The 20,281-nt window shown below is 43.7% G+C and overlaps 1 protein-coding gene across 1 annotated transcript in view; it reads right to left on the reverse strand.

Annotated features, from left to right (window-relative positions):
• LOC135503910 (zinc finger protein 335-like) overlaps positions 1-20,281 on the reverse strand; it is a 32,620-nt gene that overhangs the window by 8,791 nt on the left and 3,548 nt on the right. Inside the window, 23 exon segments of the mRNA XM_064922094.1 lie at positions 95-237; positions 1,004-1,210; positions 1,369-1,492; positions 1,658-1,815; positions 3,125-3,259; positions 4,744-4,832; positions 5,041-5,098; positions 5,101-5,154; positions 5,882-6,102; positions 6,586-6,746; positions 7,217-7,293; positions 7,527-7,667; positions 9,262-9,280; positions 9,817-9,929; positions 13,501-13,675; positions 14,059-14,311; positions 14,522-14,692; positions 16,490-16,639; positions 17,019-18,165; positions 18,440-18,585; positions 18,719-18,835; positions 19,639-19,722; positions 19,963-20,101. Coding sequence (XP_064778166.1) covers positions 95-237; positions 1,004-1,210; positions 1,369-1,492; positions 1,658-1,815; positions 3,125-3,259; positions 4,744-4,832; positions 5,041-5,098; positions 5,101-5,154; positions 5,882-6,102; positions 6,586-6,746; positions 7,217-7,293; positions 7,527-7,667; positions 9,262-9,280; positions 9,817-9,929; positions 13,501-13,675; positions 14,059-14,311; positions 14,522-14,692; positions 16,490-16,639; positions 17,019-18,165; positions 18,440-18,585; positions 18,719-18,835; positions 19,639-19,722; positions 19,963-20,101 — 4,082 coding nt within the window.

Consider the following 20,281-nt stretch of genomic DNA (forward strand, 5'->3'; position numbering starts at 1 on the left):
ATGCCTTTGTGTAGGGAATTGCTTCAGTGCACTGTATCTCTAATCCTTAATAGAACAAGATAAATCTGCAATCTGACTGTCTTTGGGTACATACCTCTGTCCACAGATCTGGCAGGTGAAGGGCTTCTCGTTGGTATGCGTCATCATGTGTCTCCTCAGATCCTTCTTGTTCTTGGAGGCAAAGCTGCAGCTGGGACACTTGTGAGGTCTCAGGTAGGCATGCATGACCATGTGGGTCTGGGGAAAGGAATGGGACAACCATGTGTTGAAATGCTTTGGAAGTAGTTGTAGATCAGGACAAGGTCAACACTGCCTTTACAGGCCCCATCTCCTAGCCGCCCCCCGTGCCCCATCTCCTAGCCGCCCCCCGTGCCCCATCTCCTAGCCGCCCCCCGTGCCCCATCTCCTAGCCGCCCCCCGTGCCCCATCTTCTAGCCGCCCCCCGCGCCCCATCTCCTAGCCGCCCCCCGTGCCCCATCTCCTAGCCGCCCCCATGCCCCATCTCCTAGCCGCCCCCGTGCCCCATCTCCTAGCCGCCCCCCGTGCCCCATCTCCTAGCCGCCCCCCGTGCCCCATCTCCTAGCCGCCCCCCATCTCCTAGCCACCCCGTGCCCCATCACCTAGCCGCCCCCATCTCCTAGCGCCGCCCCCGTGCCCCATCTCCTAGCCGCCCCCCATCTCCTCGCCGCCCCCGTGCCCCATCTCCTAGCCGCCCCCATCTCCTCGCCGCCCCCCCCCATGCCCTATCTCCTCGCCGCCCCCCCCGTGCCCCATCTCCTAGCCTTGTTTTGAAAAGGCATTGGAGGAGAACGTTTCATCCCCTCAGACCTTCTCCTCAAGGAGGCAAGGATGAGAGAAATCAAGAAAAACCCTTTTGAGATTCACCATGTAATTCACCATGTATTTCACCATGTAAATCACCATGTATTTCACCATGTAATTCACCATGTAATTAAAATGCCTCAAAGCTGATCAAAGATAGTTTACCCCCCCACCCCCCCACCTTGACAACTGGCCAGGAGGAGGCAGTGAATTCACAGTCGGGACACTTGAAGGTGGAGGGGTCGATATGGGCCCTCTTGTGGTTCTCCATGTCACTGCGGCCGTGGAACGACTCCATGCAGATACGACAGGAGAACCTCTTAGGGTTGAGCTGGTTCTGCTGGGGAGATCCCACCATGGAGGGAGAACCCGGGGCCTCACTGCTCAGCTGGAGAGAGAGAGTGAGAGAAAGAAAGAGAGCGTGAGGATGACCAAAAAAGCCACAATCCTGACCACATGGTTTGGTATAAAGCTGAGGGATGGGACTGGATAAATGTAACCACTCATAGACAGAGCTATGGATGAGGTGGTTCCCTTCAGGCTTACCTCGACCTGCTGCAGCACCCCATCCCCTAGCCCGGAGGTCAGGTAGTACTTTTCTCCATTCTCTCGGACTATTTCTGTTCCCTCCTCCTCTTCTTCCATGGGCTGAGGACTGCCCTCGCCACTGCTGAAAACACAACACACACACACACACACACACACACACACACACACAGGAACGCAGTGAAAACAAGGGAGTGCTTCCTGAACTTGTCCAATGAGAGCAGAGGATTTTTTTTTTCTCTCACATTGCTCTACTAAACACGACCCTGGTGAGACCATGGTGTTGTACCTGTACCCAGGTCCGGTGCTGTGGATCTCCTCTGTAGCTTGTTCCACCTGTTCCAACACACTGAAGCCTTCTGCCCCCTCATAGGCCTGGATGGCCACCTGGGTGATCTCTCCATTCTCATTGGTCCCTGCCTCATAACCCTCCTGCACATCCTGGACCTAATGGATCATTATTTGGGTGATTAACATTGTGATTGTGTGAAAAACAAAGATGAACACCAACAAACAGAACAGACAACAAACCCAGTCGACACCACACAACGTCATCTAGAAGTAAAAAGGCCCATGATAAATCAAACGCCCATGATAAATCAAACGCCCATGATAAATCAAACGCCCAGGATAAATCAAACGCCCAGGATAAATCAAACGCCCATGATAAATCAAACGCCCATGATAAATCAAACGCCCATGATAAATCAAACGCCCATGATAAATCAAACGCCCATGATAAATCAAACGCCCATGATAAATCAAACGCCCATGATAAATCAAACGCCCATGATAAATCAAACGCCCATGATAAATCAAACGCTAAAAAGAAACTGCAGCAAATATACAATAATCATAGTATACAATAATAACAGTATCCAACAATATACAATAATAACAGTATCCAACAATATACAATAACAGTATACAACAATATACAATAACAGTATACAATAATATATCACAATAATAGCATATCATAATGATAAATCATAATATCATTTAAAAAAAAAATAGTATACAATAATATACCATTATAATAGTATACTATAATAATATATAATAATAATAGTATACTATAATAATATATAATAATAATAGTATACTATAATAAGTATATAATAATACATTATAATAATAGTATATAATAATATATTATAATAGTATATAATAATAGTATACTATAATAAGTATATAATAATATATTATAATAGTAAATAATAATAGTATATAATATCCAATAATATATCATACTATAATAATAAATCATAATAGTATATAATATTTTATAATAATAGTATACAATAATATATCATAATAATAGTATACAATAATATATTATAATAATAGCATACTATAATAAAATTATAATAATAGTATACTATAATAAAAGTATATAATAATTTATTATAATAATATACTATAATAAGTATATAATAATATATTATAATAATAGTATATAATAATATATTAATAATAATAGTATATAATAATATATTAATAATAGTATACAATAATAGATCATAATAATAGTATACAATAATATGATACTATATTATTATAATAGTATACTATAATAAAAGTATAAAATAATTTATTATAATAATATATTATAATAATAGTATATAATAATATATTATAATAGTAAATAATAATAGTATATAATATCCAATAATATATCATAATAATAGTATACTATAATAATAGCATATAATATCATAATACTAGTATATAATAATATATGTCATAAATGTACCTCCTGCACCAGTGTCTCGCCGGTCTCAGACACGTGAAAGGTCACTACTTTTTGCCCTCCCCCTGTCGCCGAGGTAACGCCCGTCCAGGAGCCTGCTTCTAGAACATTGGAGTCAGACGACTTCAACACCTGTACCTGAGGTGACAGACAGAATGGCTGCTCATAGACAGAAACTAGATGCATTCCTATTCACGCAGATCATAGCATGTCTACTGCTCCTTAGGTGGATAGGTCAACTAACCATGGACAGATCAACTAACCATGGACAGATCAACTAACCATGGACAGATCAACTAACCATGGACAGATCAACTAACCATGGACAGATCAACTAACCATGGACAGATCAACTAACCATGGACAGATCAACTAACCATGGACAGATCAACTAACCATGGACAGATCAACTAACCATGGACAGATCAACTAACCATGGATAGATCAACTAACCATGGATAGGTCAACTAACCATGGATAGATCAACTAACCATGGATAGATCAACTAACCATGGATAGATCAACTAACCATGGACAGATCAACTAACCATGGATACATCAACCAACCATGGATAGATCAACTAACCATGGATAGATCAACTAACCATGGATAGATCAACTAACCATGGATAGATCAACTAACCATGGACCGGTCAACTAACCATGGACAGGTCAACTAACCATGGACAGGTCAACTAACCATGGACAGGTCAACTAACCATGGACAGGTCAACTAACCATGGATAGATCAACTAACCATGGATAGATCAACTAACCATGGACAGATCAACTAACCATGGACAGATCAACTAACCATGGATAGATCAACTAACCATGGACAGATCAACTAACCATGGACAGATCAACTAACCATGGATAGATCAACTAACCATGGACAGATCAACTAACCATGGATAGATCAACTAACCATGGATAGATCAACTAACCATGGATCGGTCAACTAACCATGGACAGATCAACTAACCATGGATAGATCAACTAACCATGGATAGATCAACTAACCATGGATAGGTCAACTAACCATGGATAGAACCTAACCATGGATGTCAACTAACCATGGATGAGTTTCACCAACCATGGATAGATCAATTCAACAGCATGGATCCAGAGTCAATTAACCATGGATAGGTCAAGTTTCTAACCATGGGATAGATCAAGCCTCAACCATGGATCAGTCACACTCAACCATGGATACAGTCAATGTTCTAACCATGGATAGATCAACTAACCATGGACAGATCAATAACCATGGACAGTATTTTTCCCTAACCATGGACAGATGTCTAACCATGGATAGAATCAACTAACCATGGATGATGGTGGTGTTTCAATCTAACCATGGATGATTGTCTATGGCTTGTGGATCAGGATCCACTGTCAGCTAACCATGGACAGATCACTAACCTGCAGATAGATCAACTAACCATGCAGACAGATCAATTCTAAATGCATAGAAATAACCATGAGAAGATCAAGCCTGTTTACAACCAGTTTGTGATGTCTTTCCAACTGCTACGGATTAGATCAACTAACCATGGATTGTCAGATAGAGGGCAGGATAGAACCTTGTCAGGATGTAAAACCAAAGCTTTGGGCAGTACCTGCAGTGAGTTTCCCACCAGCTCTCTGGCGTTGCTCATATTCAACAGCAGATCCAGAGCATTCTGGGCTGACAGGTCGGAGTTTCTGGCTGTGGAGATGGAGAGAGAGCCTCAGACATGTTTCAGTCACACTCAATATACTATACAGTATATGCAAGTGTTCTTAATGTGTTTGGAGAAGATCAACTGACCCATTTCTGTTGAGACAATACATTTATATTGAGCCATAAAAATGTATTTTTCCCTCCATGTTATTTGTGTCTGTCCTTTTGTATGGCAGGAATCACTGACCCTAACAGATCTGGAGATGAGGCTATGTGTTTCCCATTGCATCTTGGGAGACTGATGCCTGTAATCAACCCTAACAGATCTGGGCATGGCTTGTAGTGTATCAGGATCCACTGGGACCAGCTAACACTGTAATCAAAACAGATCTGGGACCAGGCCTGCAGCTTTTCTATAACAGAACCAGGCATGCATCTAATTCCAAAGCATAACAGATGGGACCAGCATCTAATCAAAGAGAAGCTCTAATCAACCCTAACAGATTTACAGATCAGTTTGTGATGTCTTTCCAACTGCTACGGTCATTCATCTAATCAACCATAACAGATCATGACCAGGATCATAGGCCTTGGCTAATCAACCCTAACAGATCTGGGACCAGGCTATGCCTGTAATCAACCCTAACAGATCTGGGACCAGGCTATGCCTGTAATCAACCCTAACAGATCTGGGACCAGGCTATGCCTGTAATCAACCCTAACAGATCTGGGACCAGGCTATGCCTGTAATCAACCCTAACAGATCTGGGACCAGGCTATGCCTGTAATCAACCCTAACAGATCTGGGACCAGGCTATGCCTGTAATCAACCCTAACAGATCTGGAACCAGGCTATGCCTGTAATCAACCCTAACAGATCTGGGACCAGGCTATGCCTGTAATCAATCCTAACAGATCTGGGACCAGGCTATGCCTGTAATCAACCCTAACAGATGTGGGACCAGGCTATGCATCTAATCAACCCTAACAGATGTGGGACCAGGCTATGCATCTAATCAACCCTAACAGATGTGGGACCAGGCTATGCCTGTAATCAACCCTAACAGATGTGGGACCAGGCTCTCCAGACGTACTATAGTGTTCTGTAGGCCCGGTGTGTCGTCGTGTTGCTGTTTGAGTTCCTCTATCTGTTGCTGGGTGAAGAAGGGTCTCCTCCTCCGTCTGACGGGCTCCTCAGGGTGCGTAGCGCTCCACTCCTCAAACGCCTCCGGGTGGCGACACTGGACGTGCAGACGCAGGTTCTTACGGTGCTTCGTCATGAAGTGGCACATCTCACAGGAGAACGGTTTCTCTCCTGGGAGGAAGAAATGTTTTACACACGGAAACACGCATTAGCCACTGAGAGGCACAGGGTCAGTCTCGGTGCAGCGCCCCCTGGATAGAGAGCAATTAAGGGGTTGAGTGCCATAATCAAGGGTACAATGACAGGAGATCAGAGACCAGCAGTTCAGTTCCCACTGTACACTAGGCCCGTGGTTTGAACCAGCAACCTTTTGGCTACTGCTCCGCCTCGCTAGCCTCTAGGCTAGCTACTGCTGCTCCGCCTCGCTAGCCTCTAGGCTAGCTACTGCTGCTCCGCCTCGCTAGCCTCTAGGCTAGCTACTGCTGCTCCGCCTCGCTAGCCTCTAGGCTAGCTACTGCTGCTCCGCCTCGCTAGCCTCTAGGCTAGCTACTGCTGCTCCGTCTCGCTAGCCTCTAGGCTAGCTACTGCTGCTCCGTCTCGCTAGCCTCTAGGCTAGCTACTGTGCCAACTGTCATCAAATCACTGGTGACTCACCTGTGTGTTTGATGGCCAGGTGTGAGACCAGGAAGTCCTCTTTAGAGGTGGAGTATTTACAGTAGTCACATTTAAAGGGCCGGTCGTTGGTGTGGGACAGCTGGTGGTTGAGCAAGAGCTTCTTGTTGTCACAGTCATAGTCACAGAACTCACACTTGAACCTGGAATAGAAACATGCATTAGATCGCAGGTCTTGAATCCAAACCTGTCGACTGTGTCGTGTATGGTAGGGAGAAAAAGGTTTTGAAACAGGGCGAATTCGAAGTAGATTTTTCATTCACGGTGCAAATTGTTTTTGCTCCAGTGTGTACTGAACACCACCATGGCCTCACAGGACTGACTAGGTTTACGTTCCGCTAAAGGGCTACGTTCCGCTAAGGGGCTACGTTCCGCTAAGGGGCTACGTTCCGCTAAGGGGCTACGTTCCGCTAAGAGGCTACGTTCCGCTAAGAGGCTACGTTCCGCTAAGAGGCTACGTTCCGCTAAGGGGCTACGGTCCGCTAAGGGGCTACGTTCCGCTAAGGGATTACGTTCCGCTAAGGTGCTATGTTCCGCTAATGTGCTACGTTCCGCTAAGGTGCTATGTTCCGCGAAGAGGCACGATGAAAATGGCACGACATCCTGTACTGACCTGCTGTTGTCAACACTCTGGATGTGTGTGAGGAGATGCATCTTGAACGTATATCTCTTCTTGAAGGACTTCCCACACTGAAGTCAAAGCACATACAGAGATTTATAAAGATTTTACATGAAAACCTGAGATTGTAACTAGAAAAAAATGATTGATTTGAGTGGATTATTGGAATGGTTAATGGTGACAGTGATTAACCATTCCAATAATACACAGGTCTCCTCATTAATTAATTAAGATGTATTCATTTAATTACTTTCTTGTACATACGTGTGTGTGAGCACGCGTATGTGTGTCTCAGTGCTGTTACCTTGTCACACATGTGTGGTTTCTCGGTACTGTGTGTCTTCATGTGCTGAGTGAGTCTCTTCTGCATGGGGTAGACTCTGTGGCACACTGGACACGGGAACGACAACACCTTAGATACCTGCTGAGAGTCAGACAGACCACACTGGACACGGGAACGACAACACCTTAGATACCAGCTGAGAGTCAGACAGACCACACTGGACATGGGAACGACAACACCTTAGATATCAGCTGAGAGTCAGACAGACCACACTGGACACGGGAACGACAACACCTTAGATATCAGCTGAGAGTCAGACAGACCACACTGGACACGGGAACGACAACACCTTAGTAGGGTTGGGCGATGTCAACCTTTGTCCTATCGTGATTATGTACCCCAAAAATATTGTGATATAAGATTCTATTGCCCCCATTGGTCCACCCCCAAAAAAAACATTCTCAGCTAAAATGACAGTTGGGCTGTAGCGCAAAATCGCTACAGCAACTAGACAGATCCTGACAAAATATGTTTTTTAAAGCCTGGCAAGTCCAAGCAATGGCAAATCTGTTCTAATGATTATTTCTGGTGGAGGAGCAGAACAGGTGTGTTGGTGCCTGTGTGGCACACACCTGAAGTAGAAGTAACTGTCTGGTGAGGAACAGTGTCTCACTGTAGTGAGCTAGGTTATAGGACTACATCATGGTGAGCAACAGTCTGTCTTACCGTAGTGAGCTAGGTTATAGGACTACATCATGATGAGGAACAGTGTCTCACCGTAGTGAGCTAGGTTATAGGACTACATCATGGTGAGGAAGAGTGACTGTCTGGTGAGGAAGTCTGTCTCACCATAGTGAGCTAGGTTATAGGACTACATCATGATGAGGAACAGTGTCTCACCATAGTGAGCTAGGTTATAGGACTACATCATGATGAGGAACAGTGTCTCACCATAGGGAGCTAGGTTATAGGACTACATCGTGATGAGCAACAGTGTCTCACCTTAGTGAGCTAGGTTATAGGACTACATCATGATGAGGAACAGTGACTGTCTGGTGAGGAAGTCTGTCTCACAGTAGTGAGCTAGGTTATAGGACTACATCATGGTGAGGAACAGTCTGTCTTACCGTAGTGAGCTAGGTTATAGGACTACATCATGATGAGGAACAGTGACTGTCTGGTGAGGAACAATCTGTCTTACCATAGTGAGCTAGGTTATAGGACTACATCGTGATGAGCAACAGTCTGTTTCACTGTAGTGATCTAGGTTATAGGACTACATCATGGTGAGGAACAGTGTCTCACCATAGTGAGCTAGGTTATAGGACTACATCGTGATGAGGAACAGTCTGTTTCACTGTAGTGAGCTAGGTTATAGGACTACATCATGGTGAGGAACAGTGTCTCACCATAGTGAGCTAGGTTATAGGACTACATCATGGTGAGGAACAGTGTCTCACCATAGTGAGCTAGGTTATAGGACTACATCATGGTGAGGAACAGTGTCTCACCATAGTGAGCTAGGTTATAGGACTACATCGTGGGCTGGATAGTAGCAGTCTACCGTCTTTACAACTGGATAATAATTGCTCTTCTGGCCCGTCTGGATCATTTCTTCCTTAATAAAAAAGGCCTAAACTTAAACTTCGTATAGGATACTGATATTGTTGGTTCTTTTATAAAGGGATGATCTGGATAGAAAAGTCTTAATTTGGTAACTGAATATTCATAGATTTAAGAAGGGGGAGATACTTACTGACTCAGACTTTGTTTTCCTGTGAAAGGAAGAAAAATAAGTTACGGTTGATGATTGATTGATCTGTATTTTTTTTTTTTTAGATCAAGTCGATCAATCTGAAATCTTAAAAACCAGTAAATGTACTGTAGGTCTGGCGGTTGTATTGAGCTCACAGGGGAATGGCCCACATGGTGGCAGGAGAGAACATACTGGTCCTGGTTGTGTACTGCGGAGTACCCTGATCACATCCTGTGTGTGTGTGTGTACATTCTTGTCCTTGTTGTGTATTGCAGAGTGTCTGATGATATCCTGTGTGTGTGTGTGTGTGTGTGTACACATACTTGTCCTTGTTGTGTATTGCAGAGTGTCTGATGATATCCTGTGTGTGTGTGTGTGTGTGTGTGTGTGTGTGTGTGTGTACACATACTTGTCCTTGTTGTGTATTGCAGAGTGTCTGATGATATCCTGTGTGTGTGTGTGTGTGTGTGTGTGTGTGTACACATACTTGTCCTTGTTGTGTATTGCAGAGTGTCTGATGTGTGTGTGTGTGTGTGTGTGTGTGTGTACACATACTTGTCCTTGTTGTGTATTGCAGAGTGTCTGATGACATCCTTCTTATACACACTGCTGTAGTCACACTCCTCACACTTAAAGGGCTTGTTCCCCTGGTGGTTGAACATGTGTTCCTGTTAACACAGCAGAGACAACAGGCTCTTACCATTCCACTGTGGTTATTACAGAAAGTACAGTGAACAGACAAGGCCTGAGATACAAGATAACAACTGAAGACTGATTCAATGATTGTTTCTTCAATTATTTTGCAATAAAGACTAATGACCTGCTGCTGTAATGAGGGCTATGTACAGTCAGTCAGTAATCCAGTCAGTCAGTTATTCAGTAATCCAGTCAGTCAGTCAGTAATCCAGTCAGTCAGTAATCCAGTCAGTAATCCAGTTATTCAGTAATCCAGTCAGTCAGTAATCCAGTCAGTAATCCAGTCATTTAGTCAGTTATTCAGTCAGTCAATCAGTTATTCAGTAATCCAGTCAGTCAGTAATCCAGTCAGTTATTCAGTAATCCAGTCAGTTATTCAGTAATCCAGTCAGTCAATGAATGAGTCAGCTGTACAGTGCCTAGTGAAAGTCTACACGCCCCTTGCACAGAAAATATAATCTAAGGGATTACCACCCCCACACAAAATGTATTGACCTGTGGCTGAATATAGTTGATGATCCCTGGCATATGTCTTCACACCCCAGAGGTAATACTTGGTGGTAGCACGTTTGGCAGCCATTTAATTTTTCAAATCATTCATGGACAGCAATATTCAAACTGTGTCTGATTTTCAAACGGATTTAAAGTAAGGAGAGACTGTATTCCCCTGGAACACCCCTGGAACACTCCACACCTCCTGGAACACTCCTGGAACACTCCACACCTCCTGGAAATACATTCTGCTGTGTCTTTGTCATTAACATGTGTAATTGTCCCACATATATTTGTTTGTTTGTTGGTATAACTATTTCCATGGACTTTGCTCCTTTCATATTTATTTTGATCCTGACAAACTCCCCAATCCCTGCCGGTGACAAGCATACCCATAACATGATGTTGCTTCCACATTACATATCCATAACATTTATTTGTTTGCACCAAAGAAAACAAGGTGATAGACAACAATACAGATAAAAAAACAACTTCAAATAAACAAAAAAAAAACAAGTGTGCAGGTTAGAAGCCCAAGGGCTTATATGAAAACTACACCACAAAACTATATTACAATCCATAGGTACAAAAAGAAAACAGAGGAAACCTACTAACTATAAAATATATAAAGGAGTTGATGATCAGTAATCACAGGAGAAAAAACTATATTTATTTTGTTTAAATGTGTGTGTGTGCGCATGCGAGTGTGTGAGAGTTAGAGATTACTGAGTAGTTTGGTTCATCAGGCTGACCCCCAGTCTTCATGGAGGAGATTACTGAGTAGTTTGGTACATCAGGCTGACCCCCAGTCTCCATGGAGATTACTGAGTAGTTTGGTTCATCAGGCTGATCCCCAGTCTCCATGGAGATTACTGAGTAGTTTGGTACATCAGGCTGACCCCCAGTCTCCATGGAGGACATTACTGAGTAGTTTGGTTCATCAGGCTGACCCCCAGTCTTCATGGAGGAGATTACTGAGTAGTTTGGTATATCAGGCTGACCCCCAGTCTTCATGGAGATTACTGAGTAGTTTGGTTCATCAGGCTGACCCCCAGTCTTCATGGAGGAGATTACTGAGTAGTTTGGTATATCAGGCTGACCCCCAGTCTTCATGGAGATTACTGAGTAGTTTGGTTCATCAGGCTGACCCCCAGTTTTAATGGAGGAGATTACTGAGTAGTTTGGTTCATCAGGCTGACCCCCAGTCTTCATGGAGGAGATTACTGAGTAGTTTGGTACATCAGGCTGACCCCCAGTTGTCTCTGGGTTTTTGAGGGATGATGATGTTTTGGCAAATGTAAAAATAAGAAGATAAGAATTCCAGAATATGGTTCCTCTGTATTTGATAGAGAATTGACTATGTAAGGTGTGGCAGTGGGGAGGGTGAAGGTTATCGCAGTGTCTTGTGTTAACCTGGAAGCATCCATTGAAGGGTTTAGATAAACTGACTGGGAGGTATGAATATTCGTAGAGGAAAGTGCATAATTGACGTACATTAATGTCGTAAATAGACAAGATATTGAGTTTCTTAAACAAAGGTGCAGATGGAGCCAGGTAATTAGAGGAGGTGGCTCATCTTACAAATGTATTTTGTACGATGAGTAGAAGGCATATGTTCTGGCCCAGACAATATTACAGTAAATGTGGGATGGGTAAAAGAAGCTCTAGTATAGACTTAAGAAACAAGGCTGATGAACCAAACCACTAATCTTTCAGATGATACAAAACAGATTTCCTCACTTTGCTGCAGACACATTGATTATGATCTCACTTAGAACTCAGAGGAATCTAGTGGATTTGACAAGTTCCATTTCATTCCCAACTTTTAAGATTCTGGCTTTAAAAAAATATATATTATACAATATTTATTATTCTTACTAGTGAAAACAATAAAGTTCGATTTTTTTTTACATTTAAAAGATCATTTGTTTATCTGGAAGTATTCAGAACATTTTTAGTGAATAAAAATTGTGTGATAAAATCAAATTGGTTTTCATCAGCAAAGAGAATGGGAGGTATGGTGGAAGACACAGCAGCAAGGTCATTGATATGAATTAAGAATAATATAAAGATACAAACATCTTATTAATTTTTTAAAATAGTGATACGAGGAATAACAATAACGAGTAAAACTAAGATGGATATATACAGGAAGTACAGGACAGGAAATACCAAGTTCCTGTGAAAAAAAGGAAGCATGCATCAAATTTAAAAAAAAATTGAATTATGTTAGCAACAATATTGCAAGACAACAAGGCTTAAAATAAATCCAATCTTAACACATCACAGAGTGAAACCCTCTGTATTTCCATGTAATGTGGTGGCAGCATCATGTTATGGGTATGTTTGTTACTGACAGGTTCTGGGGAGTTTATCAGGATGAAAATAAATATGAAAGGAGCAAAAACCCAGGTAAAAAGTCTTTTGAAAACCAAACCCTGGGATAGAGTTTATTTCTCAGTGGGACAATTATACACATTGTAATGCCAAAGACACACCAGAATGGCTTTCCAAGAGGTGTGGAGTGTTCCTGAATGGTCCAGTATCGGTCCTGACTTAAATCTGCTTGAAAATCATAAACAAGATTTGAATATTGTTGTCCATCAATGATTCCCAAACAAATGCACTGTGCTTGAGTGATTTTGACAAAAACAATGAATATATGTTGCCCTAAGAGTTGTGCAGAGTTGGTCGAATATTATTCAAAATGACTTACAGCAAGAATTTGTTACCAAAGGTGCTTCTAATTTGTTACAAAAAAAATTGCTTAAACAATTATAATAATTGAAATATATATATATTTTTCTTTCACTTTGAAAATATGGACCAGGTTGTGTAGATCTGTAGGGTATAAAAACAACAACAATTGAGTTCCTTTTTATAAGAAGAAGAGACTTGCCTGGGCCAAGAAACACGAGCAATGGGTATTAGAACATTTTATGGCAGCAAAATATGACAACTGTACAAGGGGTGTGTAGACTTTCACTAGGCATTGTACAATTGACTGACTGTCTGACCGGCTGACTGGACTGTACGCCCCGGCCCACTCACCTTAAGCGAGGACCATCGTTTGCAGCGGTAGTTACACTGCAGGCATTTGAAGCACTCTGGGTCGTTTCCTTGGTGAGAGTCAACGTGGAACCTCAGGTCCTCCTGGGACAGGAAGCGAGAGCCGCAGATCCAACAACTGTGAGGCCTTAGGAGTGGCTTCAGAGACTTACAGTACCTAACAGAACAGACGGGGAAGAGGGTCCTAAAAGCTTCATAGCTCACACAGTATTTTACATCTCTGGCTGACGCAGAGAAGACTGACAAGCTTATAATACCAATCGAGAGGCTGCAGGGGTGAGGTAGTCAAGGTTTGGTTGCGAGAGCTCTTCCTACAGATCAGTTACAGAATTCTATACCTTTTTCACACTACTGAGAAATGCTGAGCTACCTGCACTGCATGGCCTGGTTACATTCATCACATCTGCTGGAAAGGACCATTTGAAAATACAACATATTTTTGCCAGCTCACTTCCAGTACAGTTGGGTATATAGCTGTTGACAGAACTCAGTGAGAAAGGCCGCTCCAGGTGTCAGTAATAATATGAAACTGAGTCTTACTTGCGGTTCATGTACTTCTTGTATTTCTTTCTGATGAACCGCTTGGAGGGTCGACCCCGTTTCCTTGGGAAAAGCTCTTCTGGCCTCCCATTGGACGACGGGTCTTTGTTCTCAGAGTCCGATTGGCTGATGCCGGCTTCCGCTGTGTTTCCATTGGCCAAGGGACCTGGGCCGTTTCCCAGGCCTGAGGAACTGGCCTCCTCCGAGCCTTGAGGATCCACACTCCCCTTAGGCTTTGACGTCCCGTCTGCTTCTGCATACATCCAAAACAAAAAGTTCATGCCCTGATAGCAAACCTATTGAATAAGATCATTCAAATGAAAGACAAAATGGCATTCTCTTCCTGCAGTTGGTTTCCCCATCAGCTTTTCAGTTGGAAAGCCTTCATATTACAATGGACAGATTATTCAGAAAAACAGAGATGGTGCATGGCATGAGTATTTGTGCAGTATAGGATACCCACCCTTGCCGTTGTAGCTGCCCTCTGTGTAGGTGAACTTCCTGGGTCGTCCCACCCTGCGTCTGGGGCGGTCTGTGGAGGAGGAGGAGGAGCAGGGAGGGGGGACAGGTTGTCGCAGGAGAGCAGGCTGTCTGCCCCTACAGTCCTCATCTGCTGGGTTATAGTCACTGTCCTCTGGGGAGGGGGAAGAGAGTGAGTGTGTAAATCCCAAATCGACTGCTAGTGGCGGTCATACATTTTTTTCTTTCCAGCCAGTTATTGTTATGGAAAAGCCTGCCGTTCTCACGGTAATTGACAGCTAATTAGCATAAACACGTTTAGCATATTCAGGCCTCCTCATTGGCTACAAGCCACTGATGTGAACCTTTGGAACATCTACATTTAAAAAAAGTCTAATAAATCTAAATACACCATCACAATAAATCCATTTTATTTTTTATTTTAAGCAGGTCTAAAGAAACATGATATGAATATTTTTATTTTTCCTGGAGAACAGAATATGAGAGTTGGCCTACTGTATGTTATCTGTCTATGCCTTATGATATAGGCTGTAGACTTGTTCAATTAGAAGACTAGATATGCGTATTACTTTCATTATTTTAGAATAAAGAAGAATATAATTGAACTTAGCTTAATAAAATGGAAAGGATATATTATCCCCATCCCGGAGTGAGTGTGCATATGAACTGGCTACGTTGAGCATTAAAGTGATCATTTGAAACAGGTCTTATAAGATAGATTTGGAGTTATTTGGCAACTTTAGAAATAAATGTCTTAGAAATAAACACATATATGGGCTGCAAGATGTGACCAAAGGCAGTTAATGAATTGAGAAAGTCTCAAAAAAAAAGAAGCTTGTGCTCTGTTCCTTTCCTCAGGCTGCATACGCTGTTCTCTCATCAGACTATTCTCAATGTAATCTGGTCTTTACTAATATGTAGAATTAGTTTGGATTTAGAATGGCCCGTTATCAAATGGGAAGGAACAGGGGAAGGAGCAAAAATACATGTCACCTGTAAGCAATGGAATTGTAGCCACTTCTCTGCCAGTATGTTTTTCCACTCATGTCTGGTAGGCAACACAACAGGTGATATTCTGCCCAAACCCTGCAAGCCATGGGCTCTCCAACCTGTTCCTGCAGCTATCCAGTGCTTAATTTGGGAAACCAGCCAAACCCGGACGACACTGGGCCAATTGTGCGCCGCCCTATGGGACTCCTAATCACGGCCGGTTGCAATAGAGCCTGGAATCAAACCAGGGTCTGTAGTGACGCCTCTAGCACTGAGATGCAGTGCCTTAGACCGCTGCACCACTCGAGAGCACAGTGGTGAGATACATTACCTTTAGCTACAGAATACAGTGTCAGCCTCTTAATTCTGAAAATATTTAAAAGAATAACCTCTTACTAGGCTATTCAAACTCAAATACAGATTAACTATAATTGTAGGCTACCTCTGAATTTGTTTAATTCAGGCTAGACCAATGTACCAAAGATATCTGGGAATCACCTCATGAAGCTGGTTGAGAGAATGCCAAGAGTGTGCAAAGCTGTCATCAAGGCAAAGGGTGGCTACTTTGAAGAATCTCAAATATAAAATATATTTTTTAACACTTTTTCGGTTATTACATGATTCCATATGTGTTATTTCATCGTTTTGATGTCTTCACTATTATTCTACAATATTGAAAATAGTAAAACAAATAAAGAAATCCCTTGAATGAGTAGTTGTGTCCAAACTTTTGACTGTCCATAGTGCATAAGAAGATATTACCAATTTTACTGCAGGCATGACTCATGACTGCCGGTGTGGCAGTAATATGGTCACAGCAACAGCTATAGTTGATGAGCAAGTGATGACAGTGTATCAGTGAGTGAGTGAGTGAGTAACTATCTGCTTTTGCCTAGTGACAATGCATTTCTGTAAAGTACAATAATTGATCTAAAATGACAGGGATCTCCACGGACTGTACCTTCAGGGTCATCGATGGCCCCAGCGTCTACGATGTCATCGTCCTCTGGCTCCTCTGGCTGGGGCTCTGGTTTCACCTCAGCCTGCTGACGGGCCAACGTATCACTACGCCGGGGCCGACCACGACCACGCTTCTTAGGAGGGGGGCCACCTGGAAGTAACACAAACACCATCAATCAGCTAATCAAATCAAACTTCCACTTGGCAGAGCGCTTGTTCGATAAATGATAAAGGGTTGTATTAGTCTATTTTTTTTCTCCCTCGGCGATCAATAACGTTTAATTCCAATTAATTCAGCTGGGGATAAATAAAAGGTTCATTCTAATTAATTAGGCTGAGGATCAATAAAGTTTGATTCAAATTCATTTAGTTTCTGTCTCTCAGCTCTCTCTTGGTGTCATAGGGCTACTGTACCTGTGGGTTTGAAATGCCTGTCTCTCAGTTCTCTCTAGATGGGATGGGGCTACTGTACCTGTGGGTTTGAAGTGCCTGTCTCTCAGTTCTCTCTAGATGGGATGGGGCTACTGTACCTGTGGGTTTGAAGTGCCTGTCTCTCATGTGGTTGATGAGGGTGTCTTTGGAGACACTCTTGTATGGACACATCTTGCACTTAAACTGCTGAACAATCACCACCTCCATCATCTCCTCCAGTTCAGCCATGGTGTGGGGGACGGCGAGCCCTGGTCCGCTCCCAGCCCCCTCCTCCACGACTGGAGCCCCAGACCCCCCCACCACGCCGCCCTCCTCCTCCTCCTCCTCCTCTCCCCTCGAAGGCCTCTCCAAACTGGGGGACCATGTAGGTTCAGGGGCCTCTTCCATCTCAGGCTCCGGGTGGTAGGAGTAGGTTCCACTGCTACTGATGTAAGGGCCAGGCTGGCTCTCAGAACACTCCATAGCCTCTGGATGATCTGCTGAGCCCGAGTCTGCGGCGTCTGTCTGGGGGTGGTGGTGGTCTGTGGTGGAACCCTCGCCTTCTGGGCCAGTGCTGCTGCTGGTGGTTTCCATGTAGTGGGAGTGCTGAGGCTGCTGCTGGTCAGAGTGCTGTGGCTGGTCTGGGTCCTGGTTCTGGTCTGGGTCCTCTCCTTGCCCTTCCTCAGCCTGGTATTGGTAACATCGTGGCTGTTCCGAATCTGCAGCCCCAGACTCCATATATTGCCGCAGGGTTTGGTGACTCTGAGAGTGGGAGTTGGAACAACCGGGCTGCTCTGAATCTGCAACCGCAGCCCCGGACTCCACATACTGCCGCAGGGTTTGGTGACTCTGGGAGTGGTTAGACATAGTTTGGTGACTCTGGGAGTGGTTAGACATAGTTTGGTGACTCTGGTAATGGTTAGACATAGTTTGGTGACTCTGGGAATGGGTAGCACTGCTGCTGCTGTCGATGTGGCTCCGAGAGTGGTGCTGAATTGAATCCTCTTCCTCGTCCCCGGCACACTCCAGGTACGCCCCCGTCCCCGCGCTGCAGTCCACCATATAGTGGGTGTGTCGTAGGCGGGCAGGGGACGAGGGGTTGGATTCGGTGGCACCGCTACCACTACACTCCACGTACCCCCTTAGGTCCTGGCCAGAGTTGTCGACTATACCGTACTCAGGGAAACGGGACCGGACAAGGGAGCGGGAGGAACGTGTCTGGTCGGGTTCTTCATCGTCTACATACGAGGAGGAGGACTCTCCAGTCTGGTTAAAACAAAATTAGACTTTATTTAAAATGCATTTAAAAGTCGCAACACACTCCACCATAAAACAATGGAATGACAGATACCACCCTCATCCCCCCAAAAAACAGAGAAGCCATAAAGGTGACGAAGATAAAACAAGATAAAACAAGCGTCAAAAACAGAACATAAAACAAAATGTGTAAAATCCCAATAAAATCAATGATTTAAAAAGACCAAAGCTAAAAATAAAATAAAAAATACAATACAACCTCAACTGAGTCTGTCCCTCATACCTGATCAGGTCCGTCCGCATCTCCACCGCTACACTCCATGTACTGGGACGCGTGGGAGTGCTGTGGCTGGTTGTCCTGGTCCTCATGGTCTGGGTAGTGGCCGGAGTGAGAGTGACTCCCAGAGGGCTGGTCTGGATCCAGGTTATCTTGCATGTCATAAACATATCAATCAGTTAAGGGACAGCACTCACTTGAAATCTTTATGAAGCTTTTTCTTTCATAAAAAAAAACAACAACATTACAATGACCAAACACTGGCATAAGTTGCATATTTCATACCCTGCATGTCCCCCTGGTCGTGGCAGGTGGAGGTAGGACCCTCTCCCAGAGCCTCGATGGCGATGCGGTGATGGCTGGACAGAGCCGATGACGACATGTGGGCTACCATAGGGGCCCCTGGAAAGAGACAGGCATGTTGTGTTCCCAAGAAACAACAAATGTACTTTCCTATGTACAACGTACTGGCTGCTGAAACATTGGTTCTCTAAATAAGAGTTTCCAAAACATATTGCACTCAGACCCCCTCCATTCCAGCATTGGGGAACATCCTGCGCCCCCTCCCTGCACGCTCCACGTCTATTTGTATGGGCACAAGCACTGTTCATGACACAAACTGTTTACCCTTCTTGTTGGCGGAGAGAAAATGTATCAGGTTTAAATCTAATTTCTTTCAATTCTACAAATTTGTCATGGGGTGCAGATAAAATGTTGCCGTTTTAAAACATATTTCCTGTAATATACACATTTTGCCATGTATTATGTGTTCATGTGATACTTGAGTTACTCAAAACATTATAACAAAATCTATGGGCAAAAAAACCTAGCTCAAAAATGTTAGTTGACATGGGCTAGTTGATGTAGACATTTCTGACAAGTTAAAATTATGATGCACTACCCAATTTCGCCTGCAACCCCCCCCCCCCCCCTGATGCCACAGTGGTTTGGGAACCGCACGCTCTAAACCCGTTTGGGAACCGCACGCTCTAAACCCGTTTGGGAACCACATGCTCTAAACCCGTTTGGGAACCACATGCTCTAAACCCGTTTGGGAACCACATGCTCTAAACCCGTTTGGGAACCACATGCTCTAAACCCGTTTGGGAACCACATGCTCTAAACCACTGAAAGCAATATAGTGTGCTACTTGGAAGACCTAACAGGTACAGTCGATACCAAAGAGTCCTCAGAGAAAAGCTCACCATCGTCTGGTCCTTGTAGTATCAAATACTGCCCCTCACTGGTCTCTGCAGCTCCGTCCTCTGCACTGGTCACTGCTATACATCCTGGAGAACAGTGATACATAGATATTGGCTGTGATGGACAGGTTACAGTGTGTGGTCAGTTCTCCACAAAGGAATCACACCAACTCAAGTCCTTTAAAAAATTAATTAATTGACCTGAATGGTGTATTTCTACTCACATTGTTTGTTACGTTTGTGTCTATTGTTCTATACATTTTCATGATTACTAGGAATAAAATTTCCTTCGTTGGGGGGGGGGGGCAAAGGTTGTCATTCCCTCACCGTTCATGATGTCGGGTCCGATGGTGGACTCTATGATCTTGTCTATGGCTGATCCCAGGTCTGAGGAGGTAGAGGCTGTGCAGTCTGACACCATCATGCCCCCGCAGTCTGACACCGCTGCACTGGAGTGGACTGTCACCTGTAACACAGTATACGGTGTGCCGTTGAGCAGACACTTTATTTTATACCAAAGCAACTTCGTCAGTGACATTCAACACAACTATTAGCCAAATCAATGTTAGGAAGAAGAAAGAAGAAAAGACAAGTGAGAGTGTAATAATATGTAATATGAGTGTAATACTACACTTAAAAAGTAAGG

Source organism: Oncorhynchus masou, chromosome 18 (assembly GCF_036934945.1).
Source record: "Oncorhynchus masou masou isolate Uvic2021 chromosome 18, UVic_Omas_1.1, whole genome shotgun sequence".
Lineage (NCBI taxonomy): Eukaryota > Metazoa > Chordata > Actinopteri > Salmoniformes > Salmonidae > Oncorhynchus > Oncorhynchus masou.